The sequence below is a fragment of the Onychomys torridus genome, chromosome 15 (genome assembly GCF_903995425.1).
Source record: "Onychomys torridus chromosome 15, mOncTor1.1, whole genome shotgun sequence".
Lineage (NCBI taxonomy): Eukaryota > Metazoa > Chordata > Mammalia > Rodentia > Cricetidae > Onychomys > Onychomys torridus.
In genome coordinates, this window is record NC_050457.1 from 13383123 (window position 1) to 13410758 (window position 27636).

Consider the following 27636-nt stretch of genomic DNA (forward strand, 5'->3'; position numbering starts at 1 on the left):
ACAAGAGTCTACTCATATAGCCCTAGTAATTATTGACACCTAGGATGTGTGTGGAAGAATTTGAGGGTGTCCTTATGCATACAGACTTGTGTAGCAGATGAATTTCTGCTGAAATGTATTAGAGGAGACCCACAATAGCCAGAGGAGTAGACAGAAACATTCCCTGTGAGAGGGAAAGTCGAAACTGCCTATTATGCAGACTTGAAAGCTAATGGACACTTGGTAAATGCTGGCTTCCCATCACAGACAGAAGAAATTTGTGCTGCTGGTAATCTCAGATATCACTGGCATCAGAAGTCCTGAATCTGTGACTGCAAGGACCTCATTATATCTCTCTGTGTATCCACACAAATAGTTAGCTATAATTCTTTACCTTTCATGCCATTGTGTTTTCTACTTTAAAATGCACTACACTTTGGATTTCCTAGAGTAATTAAGGAATTTTTTGGAACTATTTTGATAATGCTAAAAACATTTAAATACCATACACATCCTATTGGTAAAAGTAATCTTGACAACTTTCTAGGGATAATTTTGGGGAAATTTTACTAAACTTCCAAGCATATGACTGCCTGGTAGCTTCCTGCTGTGCTTGCAAACTATCTTATCTTGCATTTAACTATAGAGTTTACAATATTATACATTTCAAAGCTATAGAAACCTAAACAACATTCTTGTATATTGTAGTGGTGTTCATTTTGAAACACAAAGCATAATGTGACCACTAGGTGGTGACATAGACCACTCATCATGGTCATACCTTTTTTTGCCAGCATTTAGAATCACAATAATTAACTCTACATGGAAAAAAAAATTCAAATGTTTATCTGTGGCATGTTCTCCTAGTTTTGTGAAAGCTCTCAGTACAAGAAAGATCTTGGCTAAACAGTAACTTCTAATCCCATGCTGTTCTGTTATTGACTATTACTATTGTTATTGACTATTATTGACAGTTATTGACTATTATTATTATTGTTATTGACTACTATTATTATTGTTATTGCCTTAAGAATGTTCTGCCTAAAAGAAGCGCCTACAAAAGCTTGTTTTTCTGTGTTCCTATTAATAATTAATAGTTGACGATTTACATCAGTGGTAAAATTTGATCAGAAGTAAGTAGTCTATCCACCAAACATCTTCACAGCAGGACTGATAAATAATTATGCACCAATGCACAAAAATGAAACACCTGCTGTGTGAATCTGAAAGCGTATGTTCTGAAAATATCATACCTGTACTACAACCTGAATTCTCTGTGCCTGGGACACACTATACCACTACTGAACTCTGAGAGCTACAAACAAAATCCAAATATAGCCCATGCCACCAAGGACAAGCAGACTATTACCAAAGAATACAAGCAAATTCTGTATATAAAACACTTTTGCAAGAGGATGGGCCTCCCCAGGCCCCCGGATGCATGCACACACATATCACTTTTGTAAGAGGCTGGGTACCTACTTACAACACACACAGTCACACACACACACACACACACACACACACACACATGCACACACACACACACACACACACACACTCACGCAGATGGACATACACTGATAAGTAGCTTTTCACTAGGTAACCTCTAGGGTCAACATCAGTCTTTCTGAACACAAGGCAAATGGTTATCTGAGAAAAAGGCACAGAGACCTCTTATTACAAAAATCAAAACATTTGGTACCATTCAAATGCCTTCCCTCCTGGATAGCTCTGGTACACAATAGGCATTTGTTTGCAGTCTGCAGGGGTCACATTTAACTGTTCTGCTTGAATGAGGCAAAGGCCTTCCCTACAAGGTAGGTATACCCTCTTTTGATCCATGCACTCTGGTCTGGGTCATGATTTATTTATGTTTCACTAGAGGTTATGGTTCTTCTGTTATCATTTAGTTGTACCCACAACTAAAAAAGAAAAGAGCAGCTTTGTTTCCGAGCAGAAAGAGGCATTTGTCTGGGTGTTGCTACCCACTGGAAGCCAACTGAATACGCTGAAGGGAAGGAAAATTAACTTGGGGTCTCCAGATAGCTGTTAAAGTGGCCATGTGCCCATTATTTTCCTAGCTGGCGAAGTTCTGTGCAGGAGAGACAATCTGGCCACTCTTGAGCACAGCACTAGTCTTGTGAAATGTGTGAGCTCACTGCCTGACAAAGCAGTAATTATCAACAGCATTTCCAGAGGGATGTAAGTTACTCCCACTGTGAGACCACTGTGAGACAGGGGCCCCAGGCAGAGCCCCATGGAGCAACATGCACTTAATCCATGCAAAGCACTGTGCCAGTAGGCTCCTCCACTCAAGCTTGTTTGCACAAGTCGTCAGTCATGAAATGCTAAGGAATTAAATGCCAGCGAAAGTGCCAAAGCCACTCAGCTTCTTTCTCTTGGCTTTTTCCATGGTTATACATTGCCTTAAAGTAATTAGCAGTTAAATTTAAACATGTGCATGTGATTCCAAAGTTTCCTGTGGCCGTGCTGGAAAAAGGCATTCATTAAGTTTTCTTCACTTGCTGGACAAACTTGTCAATTACGAGTGGTGGCAAACACCGTATTTCAGCGATTTAAATCATCATTAAACATCTGAGCATCAAGAACAAAAGGTATAGACATGAGTTTTATGCCCTAGAACCACACTATGACTCATAATATCCTCTATGTAAGTTCAGAAGAAACATCTGTTGATTCAAATCAAATTAAACCACAACAGAAGTAAAATTTTTCATTAACAATGTCATGGTCTTTGGTAGAAAGAAATCTACAGTCTTCTACTCATAACTAATAAGTTAAAGGCTGAAGAGAGAGCATATGTTTTTCTTGGCTTTGGGGTTAATATAATGAAGCCTGCAAAGTTTAACATAATTAAATTAATATTGACATGCAGTGTGACTTGTTCACAAAGATGTGGCATTTGGCTTGGAGCTAAAACCACATCAGAGATGAAGCATGCACAAATATCTTTTTTAAAAAGCCTTCTAAGACTTCCTAGTTGAATATGTCAAACTCAAAGATTCTTTTGTAGGAGAACAGAATTTTAAAAATATTTTTATATTTCACTGACACACAATAATATATGTTTTAACATACAGTATAGTATTTCAATACATAGAAACAACATGAAATAATCTAATGGGAGTACCTGACCACCTCAAACATTTATTATCTCTTTGTGTGAAAACTCAAAATTCTCTCTTGTTACTTTGAAAAATATTGTTTTAGAAACTTTTATATATATATATATATCTATATATATATATATATATATGTTTTAAATATAATTAAAACTTATAGATATTATTTTAAAAACATACATATGTATATATGAGGATTTTATTTGGGATCATTTTCTGTCAAATCATATACAACTGTTTCTTGTGGTTAGAAACCTATGAACAAGTCCTGCAAACATCTCTGAATTAATTAGCATTCCTACCTTCCCTTTTGTTGCCCATGACATGCAGGAGACAAAGGACAGAACCTTTGGTGTTTGTGAAGGGACAGTAATGGCTCATCACTGCGGAAGGATGGGTAATGGTTTACCGTCTGTGATTTCTTACCACTTTTCTCTGTTCCTTTAGAATGTCTCTCTAGGTTATACACTATTTTTGTATCATTTGTCTTCATTTCAAAGCTATTTTCCCCCACAATGCACTGTTTGTTAGGCTTACATGTCTATTTTATGAAAAAAGGAAAAGGATCTCTGGATGTGAAGGCAAGCCCACACCAATGTGGTTTTGTTCTGTGTCACAACTCTAGTCATAGATTGGTAAAGAAGGGAGCAGATTCATCAGAATTCAAGTTTGCGTGACAATATTAATCACACTTATTAAAATGGGGAGGGAGATTCAGTCATTGCTCAGAAGTACTTTAAGTAGATTTTCCATAAAATAGCAATTAAAATTAATTATACTATTAGTTAACCTATTTTAGCCTACAACACAACTATCAGGTGCAAGCTAAGATGGTTAGAATTAGAAATATGACACTTATAGCCCTATGATTCTGTAAACTTATTCTAGAACTTACTGAAAAACACACAGGTTTGAGGAATACTTCATAACCTCCCTACAGTTGACTGGACAGTGAAGGGAGAAATCTGGGATGGCTTGTACTTAAGAAGCTAATAGCCTCTGAGGGCCCCCAGAGCATACTGAAAAGCAGGACTGACAGACGTAAGCATGTGAAAGGCATATAGAAATTGCCAAAGAAGAAAACCAGAGAATTTTTTTTTTTTAATCAAATTTTCCAAAAGCTTCCTAGCTATTGTAGAAACATGAATTTCCAGTTGTTTTCCTTCCTGAATCTCTGGACATCCATTCAAAGTGCCATGTCCTTTGAAGTAGTTTCATCCATGCCTCTGATGCGTGAATGTAGGCACTACTGGGGTTGGGAGTGGGCTAACCACAGTGAGGTCAGTGCATGCCATGGGGAGTCCCCTTCCCATATAAGAATATTATTCCTGGGGGTCAAAGAGAAATAAATAAATATGGATGCAGCTTTAAATCTAAAGCCCATGGCCTAATTCTCATCCCTTTGTTGAGGGAGCAGAAGATGTAGTGTGCAAGACATTCCAATGTATTGAGATGAACTTAGAGCAAGAGTTGAGAACATGCTTAGCATCAGGGCAAATGTATGGAAATAACAATAATGAGAGGTCATGATTTACTAAAAGATTTGATAAACCAGTCTGCCTCCATCTGATAAACCAGTCTGCTTCCATCTTGGACTGAGAAGTCATCTTTTACCAAAAACTAAACTAGGTTCATTTTGTTTATGATTAAATCTTTGTTTCTCAAGGACTGGGCTGTGCCCCACCTGTAACCTTAACTACAAATGATTCTGTACTGCCTGTTTCAGGAATGAACAACCATGCTGTTGTTTCAGAAAGTTATAATGGCCACCTTGTTATGACCACCTTGCATCCATGCCTATGTTTTAGGAGGTTGTTATGACCAACTTGTTATGATGCTTACATTCTGCTCCTGCACCTCCACTTATTTGACTGCCAAGTCCCCCATTTGGAAAGCTCCTACTCCTGAGTTATAAAAACTCTTATCTTCACCATGTCCCGTGCTGATCTCTTGAACCCTGCCTTAGTGAGAGACAGCCCATGTGCACGAATAAATAAGCTTGCTTTAATTAACTTGGCCATGGATTTATTCTCTTCTCTGTGGTCTTTCTCCTCAAATCTATGAGATCAATAGACTGTATCTTAAAATATAGCAAATGGAATTAGTGTGATTTGTCTTCAGTGCTGATAGTTAGAATTTTATACTAAGCAAGGGGAAGACACTGAATGAAGAATCTTAAGAGAGGAATAACAGCCCTAAACAGGGTAGCTCCATCAAACTGCTCCCCTCGGGGTCCAGGGCACCTCATAGAAGAGGAGATAGAAAGGATGGCCAGAGGGAAAGGAGGACACCAAGAGAACAAAGCCTTCTAAATAAACATGATCTGGACACATATGAACTCATAGACTTAGGCAGCATGCACAGGAACTGCATGGGTCTTCACCAGATGGGTCCTAGAGCTAAAAGGAGAAGTGGACATGCTCCTTCCCTAACCCAGAAGCTGTGTCCTATTGAAAACCACTGGAGAATGGAAATTTAGTTTTCTCCAAGGGAGTCTTGCTGGGAAACAAACTGCTCTTAAGGGCAGGCTGCATGCCCAACAGTAGATGGACAACAGAAAATGAACTCAGTGGCATCTTTGGAGGTTCCTTGTTTCATAATGTCATGCCAGGACTCCTCCTCCTCCTCCTTCTCTTCTTCTTCTATCATTCCTTCCTTCTCTTGCTCCCTCTCTGTTGTTTAAATTTTCTCATTATTGTTTATTTTATTTATGTTTTCTTCTACTTCTCTCTTTGTACCCTACAGGTCCTTTGCGTTTCTATTAAAGCTTCCAGTTTAGTATTTTCATGAGATTCCTGAGTGTGAAAATGGCTGGGTCTCTGTTTCTTGTTCTTCTCCTACGCTCTTTTTATTTGTTTGTTTTGTCTATTTCCAATGTGTTAGTTTTCATTGTATCTTATCATATTTTACCTTATTATTATTATTATTATTATTATTATTATTATTATTATTATTATTATCTCATAGAAGCCTGTTTGTATTCTAATGAAAGACAGAAAGGGGGCTGGCTCTGGATGGGAGGGGGGTAGGGAGGACCTGGGAGGAGTAGAGAGAGAGGAAACTGTAATCAGGATACACTAGGTGAGAAAAAAATCTATCTTCAACTAAAGGGGGAAAAAGAGAGATGTAAAAAGAGTTCAGTGTCCAGGGAGAGGTAATGTCAGCAGCAGCAGAGAAAACACTCAAGACAAATCATTCATCTAACAATTGGTGCAAGAGATAACCTCAAAGTCAGCTAACAGTATAAATTCCTGATAAAAAAAATGTTTGTCCACCTTCTAGGCTTTAATGCATGTTTAACTTGGAGAATTTAACTTTGTGGCTTTGAACATATAACTAAGGTGACCAGGAAAGGAAGTCATAGCCAAAGTCATTTGTCAGTATTTCTGATAAAACACTGGGTGTGCTGTGCTGTCAGATGTACTGAAGATAAAGAAAAACTGACCAGGAAAAAGCCAAGAAGCAAAGTGAAAGCTGAAATGTGTTGAGGAAAATAATAACAAAAGCATAAATTTCAGGAGAGAGAAGTTTGGATACTATTATATTCAGAACTATACTTTGTGAAATTCATTGGGAAAATACTCCCAAAAATAATGAAAAGAGTTCTCAACTATAACATAACCAAGAGTTTGGCTTTTTATCAATATTATCAACATTTTATTACAGAGGCCAATAAAATGTAAAGATTAATCAAAATCTGCGGAATACAGGCAATTCTGATGACTTAGCCAAATGGCATCACTAATTTAGCTCAGGCACGTGAACTGAATTAGTCTAACTATGAAGTACAATCATATTAAATATGATACGATTATACTATGAGCTTATTGGAAACAAAGTTTAGTTATTTCAATAAATGAAATCACTGACACTGAGATCTAATTAAAGCTTTTTTCACCCGGATTATACTGATTATTCCTGGATACCAAAAAGCAAAAGATAGTATCAGGTAAATAGCAAATGTTTTTCTTTTCCTTTGGCTACCACTTTACCTCCCAAGATGGATAACTCTAATAACTGTCAAACAAAATAAATGTGAGAGAGTGGAAGAGGAGAGGAAGCAGTCTAATACAGAAACGATGTCCCTGAAATTACACATGGCCACTTCCCTTTCCCCAAGTGTAAGCAGGTACCAGAAGAAGGTGGGAACTCTGCAGAAATCTAGGATGGAGTTCAGGAGACATCTAAGCTGTCTTGGAAAGGAAGAGGACAGAGGAAAGGGTGGATCTGAAGGAGAAAAGTGGGCCAGAGATCAGTCAAATGTAGACAGGCTGGTGGGCAGCTGTGCTCTTCTGTTTCCAAATGTTCAAAGTTAGGGGACACTCCTTAACATGTTTTTATTTGTTTGACACAAAGACTGAATTAAGAAGAAAACAAGGGTATATCAGTTTGTTCTGGATATACTTTTGTCAATTCTTTGACAAACCTTGCTTGTTTACATGATTTATTTTAGTCAAGGCTTGGTCCTAAGACTTTAATAATATGCGTGAATTATTGAGACTATGGCTCCAGTTGATGTTCTGTGGTTATTGCGTTACATTTTTCTGTCTTCCCTTAAAAATATCCCAAAGAGATATTTCTCCCTTGCAAACAGTGCAGTGCTCACTGTTTTTGCTGAATTTAGAGCCAACCTTGAGTGTAGAACTGATAATTAGATTAACTTTACAAGATGTTTCTGCCCACATGAAAAATGTAAGGGCACAGATGGGGCAGAAAGATCACCAGAGAGAGAAGATAGGAAGACAGTTGCAAACTATTATCTTCTTAGCGTGGCACAGTCATCGAAAACATGATCTCACAGCAGCTATGTTTGCCTACACTGGGCCTTCACAAGACTGGGCCTGGCAACAGTCCTGTGTACATTCAGGAGGGGCTCCAGGCTCTGTTTCTCCCTGAGCAGCTGGCTGCTGATGGCTTCAGGGGAAGACACAGTCATTTGTCTTCAGATGTGTACCCAATGGTGATCACATCAGGTTCCAATGCATAGCTCTAAACCCAAGGTCACACAGGCCAGGCCATTCTAGTGAAACTCTGTGGGTCACAAAAAAGGACAGAAAGATGTGACTGTGGGAAAGGGATCTGTAGAGAGGAGAGAAGATGGCAGGAGAGAGAGGGAGAAAGAAAGGATGAGAGTAAGACGGAGAATGCACTCCAGCTCTACATACGTACAGGAAAATGTCAAAGGACACCTAATAAGTAAGTACAAAAATAACCAACACAAACGAAAGTGACTTGATCTGCTTTCTTGTGGAGTAGGAAAATAATGATATATCAAGCTCACCTGTATGTCACATATATGACAGAGAAGGTACACTCCCTAAGATATTTTTAATACTCCAGATAGTGGCCAGAAAGAGGTAAATCTGGCCTTATTGAGCTAGCTTACAGGGCTCAGCAATATAGGCTTTATTCTAGATGTGACAGGAAATCAAAACAGGGGTTGGGGGTGGCACAGATCTACAAGACACATATAGTGCCAAGCCAACTTGACCAAGTAAGTCATGAGCATTCAGCTTCTGTTCTAAAGAACAGCTCACAAGGAACTACACCTCTCTCTAAAGTGTGAGAAGGGAAGATTCGTAGCCGTTAGACTTGAGCAGAGACTATCCTAGGACTCCGTTTATTGTACCAGAATTCAATAAGGGGAAACATTAGAAGCTTGATGCCTGTTCCAGCTCATCTTGTTATGACTTGGTTCTGAAATGTCCCTCAGCAGCCCATGGCTTGACCACTTGCTAGTCAGCAGTGTTATTATCTGGATGGAGTTGGGGAGCCTCTAGGAAGTTGGACCTAGCTGCAGCATGCATGTTTAGAGGTGGACTTGGAAGGCTATTTATTGCCTGGTTCCTGCGTCCAGTCACCCTCTGCTTCCTGAGCTGCCATGCTATAAGGACCCATCAAGCTCCTTCCATTATCAACTATCCTATTCTGCCCTTCTTGCACAGCAAAATAAATCTTCCCTCCCTGAAGGTTTTTTCTATTGTGTATTTCCATCTCAGGGAAACCAAATTTTCTTACCAAAAGCCTCCTTATGAACTTCAATGACAAGTAGTGTTAATGTCCCAGACACAGTGATGACAGGGAGGGAGCCAGCTAAGCTTTATTTTGAGTTACTCAAGTAAAAATCATAATAAATTATGCTGTTTATGCACATCCAGAAGGGAGGAGCCAAAAGAAACATTCACCATGGACACAGTCCTGAGATCAGGTACAGGCCTCATAACAGCAGTTTGGGGACTCTGGACAAAGAACTCAACTAACTGCTGAACTCAGTGGATATCTAGACCCAGATGTGTAGTGAGCCCTAAAAGTCCAGAGAAAAGTCCCTGGACAGAGCAGAGCTTCCAGAAGTAGACAGAAGTTCAGGACTGAATCCAGAATGACCCTCCCCTTTTGCCAAACACAAATCCAGGTGACTGGCAGGTAGGAAATAAAATTTAATCATTTAAGTAACTCATGCACAAGAGCTTAAACCTAAAACTTAAAAATTACCTGTAGTTTTTTCTTGTTATCAGTTTTAGAACTTAATTTACACTTACTGTCCAGCTGAGTGGATCTCAATGCTGACAGCATTTCATGAACACCAGGGAATTGCCCGAGAACCACAGCTGCTGGAGGTTTTGCTAGAATACATCTGGACTGAGGCCTGGGAAAAGGTGTTTAATTATTCTCCCCAAGTGACTGTTATGAACAGTGGTACCAAGTGCATCCAGCATGGCAAATCACAGCTGGGCAAGTATTAAAACACTAGGTCTCTTGTCCATTCAGTTTACGAACTTACTGCACTACATATTGAGCGGCAGGCCAGTTGGGCTTACATAGTGAACCCCTTCCTAAAAACCAAAACAAACAAAACTAGAAAAAGCAAACAAAAACAAGTACAGTTTAAGCAGAGTTGTAGCCAGAATTTCCAAGTCATATTCCTTACGTTAAGAAACAGAAATAAATAAGACATAAATAAAGACTATTCAGCATTACTGAAATGGAATAAGATTTACAACATTGTAAACTTCATTACATTAAAAATCGAACCCTTTTCCTACCTAAAAATGAGCCATGCTTTATAATGGAATTTCACTGCAATTGTGTAAGAAGAAAAAAGTACTTGTAAAAATCTGTCTTGCCTCTCTCACATTTTTCTTTTCCTTTTTGCTTTGAAGCTAAAAAAGCAAAGCTAGCCATTTGGAGGGAGGGGCCAGCTCAGCTTTGATTGTCTAGCTGGCCCTTTCCACAGAGTCTGCTCTTCTGTCCTTTAAGAGGTCCACAGCTCCGGGAGAGGGCCCTGGCGGCTAGATGAGTTAGCTGTAGCCACTCGGTCCTTCCTTGCTCCACAGAGGGATGCTAGCCAGCCCAGGGCTCACTCCCTAACATAAAGCCAGTGCCCGGCACCCTAACGCTTTCATCCCCATCAGCAGCTTACCAGGGTGCTGCCATCAGTCCAGCGGAAGTCGTGTTCAAACATCTTGTCATTGAGGCCTATCCACTGGTAATCATGACCCACACCTAAGGGACAGAAGGCAGATGTTTTGCCACTGTTGCAAAGCATCATTTCAAAGAAAAGTACTTTCAGAGTGAGTTATGCATCCTCTTCTCTGGTTTTTTACTTAGCTGTTCATAAAAAAAAAAAAAAAATCTTTCCTAGTTTATCCTTCTTCTGCCCAATGAGGACCAAATTAACAAGCACATTTTCAAACTCTATGAAAAAATTAATAATGTCAGAGGCAATCATTTGCTTAGAGATTAACCATAATTGAGTACTTTTCTATTTTCACTCATGATAGAAAGTAACCTTTTACTTTTCTTGTTAATCTATGCCATTGAAAGCAAAGATTTAGTGAATCAGTAAAATACACCAGATTTTATACATTCTCCCTTCTCTTAGAAAAAAAAAATACATCTTTGGTCAAAACAATAAACACGAAGGCCAAGTATTTCTGAAAATTTTCTTTCAAAGGTATTTTCCATTACACGAATCACTAACTAAAATATCATGCAATAAAGTTCAGTGACCTCTACCCAGATTACAAATTAACAAAACTATTTCAGAAGAATAGAAGGCATCATGAGGATACATTTAACTGAACATCCATGAGCAAAGTAGTTCTACCCATGTGCTATATGAAGACTAGCTGCTCCCTCTTCCTATGAGTTGAGATGTTAGGAGACAGCCCCAGTACTTGGTTTTATGAGCTTTTGATCTTCACCTCTCTGTGATCTTAATGGGCAGGCTCACTTTCTAAAGTTAGACCATTTGAGAAGAACCAATGTATACAGAGTTATGATTAGGGTGCTAGTCCAACTCTATTGTAATTTGCAGGGGAAAAAAACCTCAAAGCAACTTTATGCTTCACTGTGACAACACATGAAAATATTCAAAATAAAAATGGTGGTGATAACTAACCATGATAAGAACTATATTGAGCAATAGGGAATAACTCTTCATGTGAGGGGGAAAATAAAGAGCAAACAGCAATTGCTCATGATTCAACCTGTACACTGTTCCACCTGCCACTGCTGGAATGCTAAGTAATGACATCTTGTACCACATCTGAAGGTATTCTGAAGTGGAGACATAACATGGCTTATTTTATATAGTTCCTCGGTGAGAGACTTCATAAACTGAATGAGGGCACAGAGAACTACTTTAACTGGGATCCAAAGACAGCTAAGATACTGGAAGGTAGAGTGAAGTCACAAACAGTTCACATCCGGTACATACGATTCACAAACATTTGTTCCTCATGAGACAGGATGCTGGTGAGGTGGGCGCCCTGTAGACGACATTCCCTTTCAGCAGCATCCCATGTGCGGCGATGAGCAAAGTATTTGTAGCACTGCCCTTGGAATTTGTGCCAGCCGTAATCACAAGTCTCAGTGTCTGCAAAGAAACAAGGCCAAGATTTATTAGACTTACCTACGTCATTCAAACTTGGCTCCTCAGTTCCTGGGTTGATAGGACACCCAAACTAGTATCTATGCAATGTCCCTGAAGTAAAATGATTCATAAATTTTGGTCACAGTGACAAAGACATCATTGTAAAGTAACTCCATCGGATCCCGGTCAAGAGGGCCAATACACATCTTTGTACTGAAAAGGCATTAATTGCAATTTCCTTAATTAAGGACAGTTTCAAAGGAGACAAAACCAGCAGAGCAACCCGCTTAAAGCCTCTCAGGCTGCAGAGTGGCTGACTTACTTGTGAAATACTTGCCACTAACTTCTTTTCAACACACCTTTTCTAAGCTGATCACTCACTAGTGATGGGACAGAGATTCCCACTAACGGGGTCATGAACACTGTATTTGTACAATGACTTCAAAAGTTCTGGAAGAGTTCACTCCCCGGTGAGCTCTCTGGGAGGCCACGGGCTCCTGTCATGTACAATTTATGAAAGGAAGAACTATCCTGAGCAGCCAGCTTTGGAGACATCGTTAGGAGTGTGTGCTTTCTTCTCCCAAGAAGGAACAAGTGGGAAGTTCCTGATCTCCAAATAAAATTTACTTTCCCTTCATTTTACCAATTCGTAGATTAAAAAAAAAAAAAAATCAAATTCCAATGCTTGTTTTACATGCTACCCATGGTTGCCCATTGGAACTCAAACTCCTGACTGTGGTCTAATTGATTCCTCTTGGCATAGTTTTGAGATTTTCATCCTGAGAGATTTAATTTTTCCCCCTTACTTCAGTGTTTCCAGTCACAATTTGCAATGGATGTGGCTCATCCCTGCAAACAGTCATGGGTCTAGTTTACTCTGCTGTTTGGACGCAGGCAGCGGCTGACTGACTGCTTTGGATAACGTGCCCTGGAAGGTTGCCCTGTGATACTGTTTGGACCTCACCAATTCTCATAGGAAGGACCCATGACACAGCTATGTGATTCAGTGGGAAGTGGCTGGCAGAACCCCAAAGACAGCCAGTGTTGGTCAGCTGGATGTTAGTTTGCCTTTGGGAAAAGTTCGCTTGAAAGTATTCAGTAATGGGGGGTGGGGAGGAAGTCAGGGAAGAAATCAAGTTCCATGTATGAGGTTCTCTAGACAGGATGAGAGTTGGAAACCTCTTAGAACACTTAGAACACTTTTCCTGCCAAAATCGATACTGCAGTGTTGTAACTGCACAGCTTGTCTTAACCCTGCAATTCACCATTTATATTAAGATAAGGCATATAGTGTTAGGACCCAAATTTCTGATTACTACATCAGGAAAAACATCTGTGCATACATTCTTATCTTCTATAAATGGAATGACGTCAGTTTTGCTTTTTTTTCCTATCTTTTGTCATTAAGATGGATTATCAAGGGCTGGAGAGGTGGCTCAGAGGTTAAGAGCACCAACTGCTCTTCCAGAGGTCCTGAGTTCAACTCCCAGCACCCACATGGTGGCTCACAACCATCTGTAATGAGATCTGGCGCCCTCTTCTGGCCTGCAGGCATACATGCAGGCAGAACTCTATACATAATAAATAAATCTTAAAAAAAAAGATGGATTATCAATAACTCTGCTTTTCTTTTCCACAAAAGCAAAACCATAAAATTCAAATGCTTGACCACCTACTTCACAGTTTGGTTGTGGCTTATCCTCCAGAGGTCCATTCGCTGGAGACTAGTCCCTGGTACTGGGGTACCAAGAGGTGGTAGAGCAAGAGATGAGCCTGAGTGGAAGGTAATTAGGTGAAGGGGTGCTGGCGATGCTAATGCTTTTTCTGGTCTTAACATAGGCAGTTGGTTATAAGAAGAGCAAGGCTGTTAGGTTGCCTCTCTTTTGATCTCTCCCCTCTGCAGAAAATTGGTTTGCTTTCTACTTCTCCTTCCTGTCATGGTGTGGCAGGTTGGCCCCAATCAGAGACCAAATAGATGGAGTTACCCTGTCTTGAACTTTCAGCCTGACCAATTAGAAATTAAATAACCTTTCCCTTTATTAAGCAGATAGCCTCAGGGAGTCTGTTATAGCACACCAAAATAGACAAATGTCTTCCTTAGCTCATAAGTGCACAGTCTTATAAGGACATGGGCCCAGATATTCAGAAGCCGAGTTTGTATTAACATCAAGATAGGAGAATTTACCACCTGTACTATCTAAGTAAAACAGAGCCCTTTTCAAAAATTGGAGAGCTAGGAATTGAATGTCGGGCCACACGCATGCTAGGCAAATGTCCTACCACTGACCTATAGCCTTATTTCTTCCTTTATGTCTTTTTTCCTGAAATAACATCTCATTAAATTGGCCAAGCAGTCCTTGAACTTGAAATCCTCTGATTCAATCTCAACTTCACCAGTAGGTAGGATTATAAGTCTGTCCCACAAATCCTTGCCAAACCACAGCTGTCTTATAGCTGTAAATACCCGTAAAATGACCACTTAGTGGAATTAAGGCCCTTTTGTCTTTGTAAAGTCAAAATTCATTTTTATCTCTTTAATTTCTATATTCATGAATTCAACAGCTGTGTGACAGAGGAGGACATAATTGAGGAGCATCTCCCAACGTATTATTTCCATGGAACATAAGAATTGCTCTTGGGCCCAGTGGTGGTGGCTCGCACCTTTAATCCCAGAACATGGGGGCAGAGGCAGGCAGAGCTCTGTGAGTTCAATGGCAGCCTGTACTACAGAGCAAGTTCCAGGACAGCCAGAGCTGTTATATAGAGAAACCCTGTCTTGAAAAGCAAACAAACAAACAAACAAATTGCTCTTGGTGTTTTCCAATTTTATCTAAAAATAATGTGAATCTCAGTATTTTGTTGCTTTTGGGTTTTTTTTTTTTTTTTTTTGGTTTTGTTCTTTCAAGGCAACACTTTGAAGTATTTTTAGTCCCCCGCCCCTGCGCCCTTTCTTCAATATTTGGGACCAAATCCAGAGCTTTGCACATGCTGGGAAACCATTCTACCTCTGAGCTCTGTCACAGGCCTGCATAAATGATACATTCTTAAAAATCACTCATTATTGTAGATGGGCATCATATGCCTCAGGGTCCTTACAGCACAAAAGTCACAACACAACCACCCTGGAAACTCCTGCTCATGACTGCAGAAGCTGAACAGTCTCTCTTCAAAGTACTCCATAAAAATCTGTCCTGGGCTGTGTAGGTGACATTTTCTGCACTTCTGACACAGAGCTGCTAAGCCTTAAAGATGCTGTCAACACCTCAACCCCTCTCCCCAGCCTCCACAGCAGCAATCTGTCTGCACCTGTTTCTTTCCTGTTCCAAAAGCCCCTTTCTAGAGTTTGTGATTATTCACCAAAACACGTCCCCTGTTCAAAGTCAGGAGACTTCAGCAGTTACCCGTGCAGGGCAAAGGTCAGCTGAGTGACAATGACACAGTCTTAGGAACTTTGGACAGAAAGCTGACAGACAACAGCGCTGCTGTTAACGAAGAAAACATTTGTTCTTAGGCAACCTGGAAAAGAAGAGAGAAAAATCTCCCTGTGCCCGGGATGTGAATGAGAAGAACGCAGCTGTGCTGGGTAGACAGCCGGGTAGACAGTCGTAAGCAAATGAAGCACAGGAAGGTTAGGCTGGCTGGAGAGAAAACAGAGGCTCCTGGAAGTTAGGTGGCGCCAGTAATAAAGAAGCTGAGGAGAGGTAACTAGGTCCAGAGTCCCTTCAGAGACTCCATCCCCATTTAATCCCTCAGACGCTCATCAAGTGAGATCTCTGCCCTGGAGAGTTGCTTCAGAAGTGGGAAGATGGCGGAAAAACGTGGGCTTTAGAAGCATGCAGCTCAGGGTCATGTGACTTGTATGTCACCCTAAATGCATCACTGGTCTTCCCTAAGCCTTAGTTCCTAATGCAATGCAAAGTTGTCAGCACTTGGAAAACCATGGTGAATCCATGCACTCTTTAGTGTTTCAGAGTCTGGACAACAGTAGGTGCTCAACAAATATTCAGACAAATTATTGTTTGTTTGTTTGTTTGTGTAGCTCCCTGGACTGGAAACTGCATGTTAATAATCATTCCAATGCATTGGAGTGCGTAAGTGCCTTCCCCTTTTGTGTTCATGAGGTAATATGTTTCTTACTCTTACTTTAAGAATATGAGTTTAGACGAGATGGTGGTGGTGAAGAACTTTAGTCCTAGCCACTTACTTGGGAGGCAGAGGCATGTGGATGGATCTGAGTTCCTGGCCAGCCTGGTCTACAAAGTGAATTCTAGGACAGCCAGGGCTACATAGAGAAACTCTGTTTCCAAAAACCAAACCAAACAAAGAATAACAAAAGAATGTCCTCCTCCACATGTACCTAAAGGCACAACATAATAAGTAAATGTGAAAAAAATTTAAAGGGTATGAGCTTGGTCTGCTTTAATATGTAAAATCTGAAATGGACTTATTTTGTGCAATTTTAAAAAATAAAAAAAAAAAAAACATCTTTAAAATGTAGCCATTAGCTATCCCCTACATCTGTAACTTCAGTCCAAGTGACTTTGGGTTTCCTCTTGCTTTCATCGTAGTAAACATCTGGATTAATGGCACAAAATGGGAGAGTGGGCTGATGTGTCAGAGTGTACATTTGCATTTTGTTTTGTGGAATGGAAGACTGGCATGGAACATTCTTCTCAAAGCCAACCCACGGCGTGACTTTCCATAGAGGAAACCAGCATTCGGAAGCTCAGTGTGCTGAGCCTGCAGTCCGTTTCTGAATGACGAAACAAGCAATGTAGGTACCACTAACCACCTGGAACACTCCATGAGTTTGGCCATAAAGGGAAAACCACAAGGAGTATGAGATTTGGGGCCTTTCTTTCATTCAGAAAACCTAGGCACTTCATTAACAGAATAGTTTCCTGGAAGCAGTGGTACAACCTCTTCCACAAAATATGTGGCAAGCCACAGCTAATGCACTGTAACCCTGGGTCAAGGCATTCCCTAGATATGGCTGACTGTGAACATAAGCCCCAGAATCTCAAATGGTTGTTTGGATAAAATAAGGCAATTCATTAATCTTGGTACACATACAGGTCATGAGGTGATAAATTACTGTTGTGTTCCCAGAAATACTTACAACTGTATTTCTTTTTTTACCAGATGTCTTGAAATTCACCTCAGGATGCCCATTATGATTCCAGCATATCATATCAGCAAAACGAACACAGTCAAGACCACTCTATAGTTTAGATGTTTGGGGCTATTCACATACAAGGAACCCTAATGTAACCTGTGCACTTTCCCAATACAAAGCATATAGAGCAAGTCCCGAAATTAACATCATTAATGTTCATCACACACACACACACACACACACACACACACACACAATGCTATAATAGCTCTTACCTTGTTCACACAGGGCACCAACATAACTTGGAAGGCAGAGGCACTTAAATGTATTAAAACCATCCACACAAGTGGCTCCATTTCGACAAGGGTTAGAATGACATTCATCAAAATCTAAAATAAAATTGTAAATGTCAACAAAGGGGCCAAAAATGTTCTAGTAAGTGAGAGGTTGCTAGATAAGGCACATGATGACAGCTAAATAAAAATTCCAGATTTTATCAAAGTAATTTGTGTAAGTACATTATGTGTTTTATTTTGGTCAATGTTACACACACCAAAAAAAAAAAAAATTCAGTTTTTAAATCTGAAATTGTCTTTCATGAATGTTTCCTTGCTGAAACTGGAAACCCTAAAACAATTCCAAAAATATCTAGAGTAAGGTGTTTCCATTGCTAATTGGTGAATCCGCTGAGCCCTGGAACTAATAAAGAATCTCTTGTCTGGTAGAGAAGCGTCAGTTACTTCCCAGGTTTACAGAAAGACAGAATGGCCTTGGGAAGCCCTGGTGGGTATGGATTTCTTTGGCAAAACCATCAAAGACCTGTTTAACTAACTCATTCAATATACAGTTCGTGTATACACAGGTTTCTTTGAAATTGCTGATGGATATTACAGCACACGCTTTCTCCCACTATAGATGCTAGAAAAGTCCCACAGCTCTTCAGCCAAGAGCATCTTACCCAGTTCACACTGGTCTCCACTGAATCCAGGTACACAGGTGCACACATAGGAAGTCTCCGTAGGATAGCAGGTGCCTCCATTGAGGCATGGATTCGTTTTGCAGTGATCAGGTCCTATCATGTTCAGGAAGATAAGAACAATCAGTCTCTCCTTCTGGGTTTAAATGTATTTTAGCACAAAATGTCACTTACTACTACCATGATATAAGCTTTACCATAGCAGTTCAGAGATACTGCGCATAAAATTAACATTACTCTGGAGTGTTTCTTGGCATTAAAACTAATTATTACAAATTCTATCTAGTTATTTCTAGGATTCAATCATTATTACTTGTAAACAATACATTATAACCCGTCTGTCCACTAATATATTCTATGGCAGATTTAGTTGGCATGATAATGGCATTGATTTTAGTTAAAAATGATTACACATATGTGCACAGTGAATGGAAATGTATTCTTTTAAACGATGTTAGTTCATGTGAAATGGCTGGGAACACAGAACATGCATTCTTTTAGCAGATTGGCTTGTTACCAGTATTTGAATTACTATTGCCTTTTACCAATTAATGCTCAGAAACTGTCTTCGAAAGTGTGCACTGAAGTTTCTTCTGCTACATTAACATGCCTTTTCCAAAAACACGTTCCAATGTACTCCTTTAAACTATACTTGAAGAAAAGCAACACATGGATTAAACTCTACTGTATAAAAACAACCCCAAATACAAAATGCTCACTTAAAATGAAGCCCCAAATCTTATTACAATTTTCTTAATAAAACATAAATAAAACTAATCCTCCTAGGAGATGGATGAAAAGTCCAAACCATAAACTTTTAGTTAAATATAATAGTTAAGGTATATTTTCTAAAAATAAATACTTTATACCTCTGAAGCACATATTTTATTTTGTTATATAGTGTGGATATATGTATTTTATTATGAAATTTAATATTGTTTCATAAATGCTTAATTCTCAAAAATGTCCAAGAATCCAATTGAAATTCAAAAGTTTTGCCAAACATTTGAAATAAAATAGATGCTATATGGATACAACCGTGTTCTCAAAAATCTTACCTCCCCCAAATTCTGAAATAACTGCACATGAAAAGATGTCTAAGTTCTAATGAAACACTGGCTATAGAAAGAACATAATCCATTCCCAGATGAGAAGATCAAACTCAACCTTCCTTAGCATCAAGTAAAATCTGGACAACTACAGGAACCTGATGAGTCTACACATCCATCTATTCATATTAAAAATCAGATGCTTACTCAGTTTCTCTAAAATCTGCCTTGATTTTTCTAAAATACTTTCTCTTGTATGTCCAAAGATTTTTTTAAATCTCCCTACAGTCTTGGTTTGCTGCATACTAAAGAACACTGCCTAGGGTACAAGATTGTAGTCCATGACACACATACTGAACAGAATCCAACTGACACTTAGGTGGTGGCCATGCTTGTGGCACTGTAGCATGCTTTCAGTCCCATCATAGACAACAGACAGCACACTGAGGTCATGTGACAAGCCCTGGCTGGAAAGGGGCTTTTCCTGTGAACTTGAAGAAGTTCCGGTTAAGAGACCAGCTTGGATTTCAGCATCTCGTTCTTCCCTGAGTAGTTTGCATGGGCCAGGACATGCTGACCCAGCAACAGATAAGGTGGGCACCCCCACACAAGCTGCTATCTACAGAATTACAGTAGAGGGGGAGCTCTGTGAAGACACAATGCCGTCAGTAAATAGTATGGTCTGGACAATCCCGAGCTTCCCTTTCATCTGCCAGTTAGTTCCACATTCTATGTTTACTGATGAAACAATAATGTTAGCCAGATCACTGGGTTATCATTATATGTTTAACAGAGTGATACTCCAAAGTACTCTCAGTGTCAACTACCTTGAATCAATTGTATTCACAAAATATTCTAAGTCTAAATCTTTTATTAAAATCATAACTTTCTAATAAATGTATTCTTCTGATTCTCAAGATAAAAATCACAGTAACCTTTGTCACAGTAATATTAACATGACTAGAAGAATAATTCTAAAAGCCATGACCTAAATACAGTATTTAAGATGAGACATACTTTCAACCCACACAGTCCTTAAAACCCTGTTTCTTCTCCCTCCCTCCATCTCTTCCTTTCTTGCTTTCTTTCTAGGCCGGTGATGGTGGTTATTTGTGGGTTTCATTATTATTCCTATTTAAATATTAACATTCTAGGAACAGACAATAAGATGCCTTTTCAACATTATTAGGCTAGATTATAAAAAAGATCACTTTTGTTAAGTAAATATTCCAAGTTTTCTGGTTTACATATTATTTACAAATATCAGTTGTTAATTATATCCTATATTGAAAACGAGTAAAAGGGCAGTAAAACGACCATGGACATGAGAGTAGGGTTGTTTTGTCAACCCCACTTTTGCCGTGGTGTGGCTGTGTATCCTTGGGCAAATTACTGACCCTTTCTGAATACCTCTGTCTTATCCTTTTACATGGAGCTCCATGTAAAAGGATGAGTTTTAAGGCATTTTGTGAAGATTAAATGAAATGGTCTATATGAAGTAGTATCAAATTTATGCTTTTTATAGTCAGTATATAAATAGGAATTAATTTCTCAAGAGGTAGAATGTAAACATACACTAAATAGACTATGACTAAGAGCTAAGTTAGAATTGTGTAGTGTTTTTTCTAAGGAAGGAAATCACACTAGAGTACAAACTGTAATTGATCGCACCAACCACAAGAATCTGTAAGAACAGTTACTATTCTCAAATGTCAGAGGCCTGACAGCTTATAATAGCATCTATTAAAGGAAAGGGACTTTAAAAGAAAAGTCTGATTTCCTCCAGTTTTACAGCTATGATGCATAATTGTCACACATGACAAGGTAATATTTCAGCTGTATATGAAAACACATTGAGTTTTACACCATTATTTCACTTTATCTACAAACTGTATGTTGTCTGTAAGACGCAGAAAAAAATGCAAAGTATGTCTGTAAAGTACAGAAATGTCCATACTTAAATTCATTGCATCAAGTTATAACTCACTACTGTGGCTTGGTTGGCCTGAACAATATAAAAATCTCTATGAATTTCACATTACACAGAACATATATACATATATAGGTTAGAACCAAGGGACTGATCCAAGTCTTGGAAACAGATGTATCAATGTTGACATCTTACCTGGTAGATAAACTGCTGTGCCTTCCACGGACTCTTCATTAATGCCAATCAGGAAAGCAGTTTCATTAGAATTGTCCAGAATGGAAAATGGTGGTATGGAATGGGGAGTATTTAGATCCAGAGTGCTGACTGTTGCCTGGTTATTGTGAGCAAGAATTCTTTTTGACACTTGATTTTCAGATGCTGCTGTTATGGAGTCTTCTCCAATTAAAGATGTGTATGTTTCCTGATTAATTTCCAAGGAAGGAAAGGTGGGCTCCTCAGGCTTCTGTGGAATGGGCTGAGGTACCACACCTGTCTCAACCCTGAAAGCCACAGAAGCAGAAGTGGGATGTGGCCACTGTATAGCACCTACTAACTCAGTGTCATCTGCAGCTGTAAGGCCAGGTCCACTCTCCAGTGTTTTTACACTGGGAGACATTCCAATTGTTTCTCCTGGATCATTGGCTTTGTTTGGGGAATCTTGGGAGGTCTCCGTTTCTTCTTCAACAATTAGTTTGGTGGGAGCAGTTTCCTGTTCTTCTAGTAAGTTAGGCTTAGTTTCACCTTCTGAAATATCTGATGTAGTATCAGGAGACAAGAATGGAGACTCAGTGCTGTGGAAATCTTTTTCACTGGATGTCTTGATGGTTGCTTCAATATTAGCACGGACTTCCTTAAAAGAACCATCCATAGGTATTTGTGATGTGGCAGCACCAGAACCCAGGTGAGCACTTGTGTGGGGAACCTCTGGGTATTCGGAGACTCCACTGTCTACATAGACAGGAAAGGGGGACCGTGGTGTCTGTGGTGACAACTCTGCCAGAGAGAAAACTGCAGGTGTTCCTCCATGTGTGGAGTCAGATCCTCCTGTCACATCAGGGGTCTCTGTCAAGTGCTGAGCCACTAGGCGGGTACTACCAATACTTACATAAGCAGGGGGACCTGTCCATGCCTCCCCCGCTCCTGAAAAGAATTCAGGCTGGAAAGAAGGCCCTCTGTATTTCTTCTCTTCATATTCTTCCTGTGTCCTTTCTAAATGACCCAGTGTTGATATTACTTCACTTTGGTCTGCAATAGCTTGGCCATCCGACAAGGTGCTAGATTCAAATATATCATCCAGAGATACCACTTCTATTTTGGGTTTTTCAATTTCTGGACCAACTGTGGTTAGCTTACTAGGGGTGTGCAGGGTTGACACTGTGGGAAGGAAAGTATCTAATTCTGTTTCTATGCTGGGAACTGGGATCCCAGTTGCAAAGTTAAAGCTTGTGTGCTCTGGATGCTTTATATCCTCAGAACTTACGGACTCATTGTACATTGCTTGCCTGTAGCCAGCAAAAAGGGCATCACCAGAGCCCTCAAAGGCTTCCTCAGTTGTAGAAAGGTTAACAGCTGTCTCGTACTTCTCTTGAACTTGAAGGGTTTCTTCATTACTTCCCTGTGATCCCAGTGGCATCTCTGGATCTAGGTCTGTTTGTATCCCAGGGATGTACTCATATACAGGTTTAGTGTGATCAATGTCTATAATAATGTTTTTATCTGATGTCAGCTCAGGTAGAATTTCAACAATAGCACTCTCAGTAATTGTCAATCCTAAATCTTTACTATCCTCTTTGTCTAGATCTATAATAATGTTTTCAGTGGGTTTTCTTCGGTTAGGTTTCAAGGTAAAACCTTCAAATCTGATGTGGTCTTGCAAACCGCCTACAATACCTTCTGTGGGACTCTCATACAGCACCATGCTTGGCGGCGTGCTAGTTGAATGCAGGGCATTCTCATTGTACTCTGAGTGATGCGGTAGCATTGCTGAAGCTGTTGGTCCATCAGTTGCTCCAGCCTCATTCCTTGACACCTCTGGATGCTTTTCCAGGAATCCATCAGAAGCAAACATGCTGTCTCCGTGACTGGTTGCCTGAGTAGGTCCAGAGGTGTACATTAAATCAAGAGCATCCACTTCTCCAGACCCTTCTCCGGAATTCACATCAAAGACATCAGCTTGTTTTGATGCTGATGCAGCCAATGCATTGGTCATGTTGATATTATAAGTTCGATCTAGAAAAACAGTGGAAGAGGTTGCTGCTGCTTCAGTTTCTGATGTTGAAGAATTATCAGTAGAGATCTGTTCAGTCAAGGTTTGTGGTCTGTGTGTCTGCATTTCCTCTTCCCACCTGAGGGTCTGATTTGGAGAATGCTCTATGTCCATGTGCTGGGTGAAAGGCAGAGGTGAAGCAGTAGGTCCTTCTGTTCCACCACCACTCCAAGTTGTGTGGGGCACTTCCTTACTATCTGTTTTGGAAATGAGCGTTCTAACTTCACCTGTCTCATTTCCTATTCTTACATCATCTTCCACTTTATCACTTAAAATGTTTGTTCCTAAACTATCCGTGTGAGATGTCTCAGGATACAACGTGCTAAGGATCTGCTCCATTTCAGTCAAACTCACTGATGTTGTAGGTAGAGGGGGCAAGGCCTCCCCTGATCCCAGTCCAGAGAATGAGAGATCAATATTTGACTCTTTAATTGTTGGCTTCATAACCTTTTCAAAGAGTTGTAGACTTTCTACATTTTGGGTTGAGGTATCCATGACTACACTTGTAGCTGGTATAGATTCAGTCACTAAAGAAGTAGCTAGGAAAGAATGTGACTTCCCAGTAGCTTCAGGAGGAGTAGTATGTGATTCTGAGCCTTTTATCCCTGGATGTGGAGTAGACTGATGAGCTATGGCCATTTCTGGCCCCATTTCCTCATTAGTGTTGTATGTTGTCTTAGTTGTTAGCACAGAGTAATCTGAAGTTTGGAGTCTAGCTTCAGGAAGTGTTTGGGATTCCAAAATTCTTTGTTCTGGTGCAAGAGAACTGTGGAGAGAGTCAAAAGTCGTTCGCTCTGGAGTTTTGTCCTCAGATGCTGTTTCAGTTTTGGTCGCTTGTTTTACAGGATTGACTTCCTGTTTAGACCATAATTTGGCTGGCTCCATTGTTTGGGGAAAGTCCACTGAAATTGTGCCATTTACCTGTATGTCCCCATTTTCTGTCGGATCGACAGAATTTCCAGTTTCTGCTGTGGACAAGGCAATGGATCTTTTATCTGCTTCTGTCACAGCACCCACTTCTTGAAATCCTTCATCAAAAAATGGAGACTCTGTACCAGAAAAAGTGTCCACAGCAAGGGGAAGCACCGGGTCAACAGAGCTGCTGACTGAGGCCAACTGCTCACCAGAGCCCTCAGCTGAGGCGATGAACTCTTCCCAGGGGAAGGCTGAGATGCTGGCCATGGTACCACTGAGCTCTTTTGCGGCAGGCACTGGGTTGATGTCATCTGAGGTAGGTGGTATAGATGATGAAGTCTGCACATCCCTAACTCGGTCTTTCTCAGAGCCTCCCGTCCCCACTCTCTCCTCTTTTGTTATTGGATAAGACACTGTTGAAGCTTCACTAAAGTCACCACTATAATCTTCTCCCAAAGGAAAGGCTGCAGAAAAATCCCTTCCTTCTGCCTGGGGAGTTGGCTTTCCTGGTACTTCTGAAGTCAGGGTTTCCTCAGATGCCTGGTTCATAACTTCAGCAACTCCTCTACCCTGTACAGTATTCAGAGCCAATCCTGTTGGCTCAGAGGTGGATGCAGTTTCCACACTGGGAGACAGAGTACTGGGTAATTCTTTGTCGACTGGGGTTTCAGACTCTAAAGTTAATAAAAACGAAGCAGTTGTGGATTCTCCATCAGCACCAGCATCTCCTGAGCCCTGTTCCATAGAAAGAAAGGTGGGCCACTGTGAGAGAGTGGGCTGCACTTCCTGGACCAGGGGCTGACTGCTACTACTATGCTCAGAGATCTGTGCCTCCAAACTGACCCAATCATCTGTTTCTTTAAAAGCAGGAGTAGAATTTGCCATTTCCTGTTCAACCTGTATGGGTGTTGTCTCTGGTGTGAAACTTTCCCAGGGAGCTGAATCACTTGCTGCAGCTCCATTTGAGCTTTCTAATCCCGGAGGTAAAATGAAGTGATTCGACCTCTGTGTTGGTGATTGGACTTCAGCGACAGGGACCGCCTTTGTAGTTTCCTCTTTCCCTTCTTTTCTTGTCCTTTCTTCAAAAGATGTACCGGAAACCCACTCAGAAGCATCTGTTGGCATTACAAACTGTGAAGGTCTTCCACCTGTAGAGGGGAGCTCTGACTCCAAAGAAGTGCTGGTTTCAGGACTGTAGACATGGCCATCTGTGATCATTATCTCACCCACATCCAAAGGGGCGAGTGTATCTGGAGGATTTCCCTGTGGTAAATCAGTTACCACAGTGAAGATTTTATTTTCATATTCTTCTACTTCCCCAGACCCTTCCATAATCGGGGCTGGAAAACTCCCTGAGAACTCTATAGTTTGCTTAGATGTCATCTCTACCCAGCTGTCCACAGTAGACAAGGAGTTATCAGTCTGTGGGGTTCCTGTTAGGGTAACTGATTCTTCCTCAGAGACGTTTACAGACACAGAACTTGAAAGTATATTAGAGGTAGTTATGGTAGGACTTTGTTCTGCCTCTTTGCCAAATGCTACTTCTGTAGCCCCAGAGAAGATTGTTTTTTGAGATACTTGGTCAATGGCACCCTCTCCTGAAGACTCTTCAGGAGACAGAGGTATAGGCTTGGGCTGCTGGTGCTCTGGATTTTCAAGGTTTGGCCTACTTTCTGTGATGGACTCTGCCCATTTAGTGGTTTTGCCATCATGGGATGGGATTGTAGGCAAAAGATCAGGCTCACCGCTTGAAAAGTGTTCTGGTGTTTCAGGGTAAGTCTCAGGTTTCCATGTGATTTCTAACAATTCGGTGGCTTCTTCAGATTGGTTAAATTGCATTGCAGTGGACAATTCCGTTTCTGCTATTATAAACTGTTGGGTCTCACTTGCAGAACTGTCTGAGAAATTATGAGAAGGGGCAACACTTTCATACTGTCCACGCCTAGCTTCTGCAGCTTCCGGGTCCTTCGGCACGGTGGTGACAAGCTGCTTCCCATTGATGTACTGCACTGAGGGGGTGGTTGTGACATCCGTTGCATTTGCACAGTCCTCCTCCTCTTCTTCGTCATCTTCCTCAGTGTGATATATGTCTATTTCAAAGGAATCTGGTAATTCAGGTAAAATTTCAGCAAACAGATCATGCAGTGGGTCTGTTTCTTCACTGCATGGCTCATCTTCTTTAGGCTCTGAATCTATTGGATGACCATTCACAACCATATCACTCATTCGACCTGAAAAAAACAAAGAGTTTTCACAATACTTAAATGGAAGATTTGACAGGGTACGACAGAAGACAGGGCTGATCACACTCATACACGTGAGAAAGAGGTTCTGAAGCTTTACAAGTTAAGTGTAATCACCTTGCAGCAAATGGTTCTCACCCTTCACATTTGCTGCTGCGTAATTACAATAAGAAGAAAAATTCCATTTTAAGAGTGTAGGAGCAAATAATCAAAACACTTCCATATGCATAAAATGACAACAGAGTTCTCAAAAGGAAAAAGTAATTACATAGACATTTTAGTCCCCAAATGTACAACTGAGGGTTTGTGAGCTGTGAAACAAAGTTGAAATTAAGAACATTTCACTAGTACACATAAAAAAAATCATTTTAAAAAATTAGTCTCTATTCAGCAAGGAAGGAGAAAAGATTCCTTCTGGCCTCTTCATTCTCTGCCTCAAGTGTCTATTTTTTAAAAAGTAAAATTTGTTTCTATCCCATTTATGATGTAATGGTCACATGTATTCAGTGAAGCCGTGAGAGAACAGCCTGGGTACATCAAAACCAGGACTCCCTAGATGGGAGGGACTGGTCCCCGTTTGTCTATGAAAAGACCAGGAGGAGCCTTTCACCCCTGCACATCATTGTCTCTGATAATATGTGCCAGGGTCAGACTCATTTTATTCCTTGCTATTGACATTTTCACCAAGGATAATCCTGATGTTGTATGTAAACATTCTAATTACATATTTCATATCCTACATATCAAACCATCATTTGGACTGAATGCCACACAGCACCAAACACTTAGCCCAGTTGACTTTTCTGCTGCCGGAAGTACAAAACTCCTAGTCTAGGGTTCTAGGAAAAGAGAGAATGTGAGGCTTCACCCACCCCAGAATGCTATTCAGCCATGTGTGGTGGAGTCCTGCTACTGCAGCTGCCCTATTCACAGTGTCATTAAGGTGAACAGGGTGCTCGTGGAGGCACTGAGCTATGGAAGACACACAGACCATGTCAGGCCTTCCCACCTGCCCAGAGGAATGTTCTCCCTGACACACAGGCTTAGGACAAGCACACAGAAGAGGCGAGTATGACGGAGCCAAAGCTGCCCCTACAAATCCATCTCTAAAAGAGGAAAACATTCTTTTCTGCTGGATTGC

At 40.4% G+C, this 27636-nt stretch overlaps 1 protein-coding gene across 2 annotated transcripts in view; it reads right to left on the reverse strand.

Annotated features, from left to right (window-relative positions):
* The window catches only part of Vcan (versican), a 100349-nt gene that overhangs the window by 16666 nt on the left and 56047 nt on the right, over positions 1–27636 (reverse strand). The window contains exons 8-12 of one of the 2 annotated variants that reach the window (XM_036206890.1): positions 21267–26483; positions 18075–18188; positions 17392–17505; positions 11845–12003; positions 10546–10628 (exon numbers count right to left, since the gene is read on the reverse strand). In XM_036206890.1, the coding sequence (XP_036062783.1) occupies positions 10546–10628; positions 11845–12003; positions 17392–17505; positions 18075–18188; positions 21267–26483 (5687 nt within the window). The remainder of the gene's footprint in view (positions 1–10545; positions 10629–11844; positions 12004–17391; positions 17506–18074; positions 18189–21266; positions 26484–27636) is intronic. The other variant, XM_036206889.1, reaches the window with a different exon arrangement.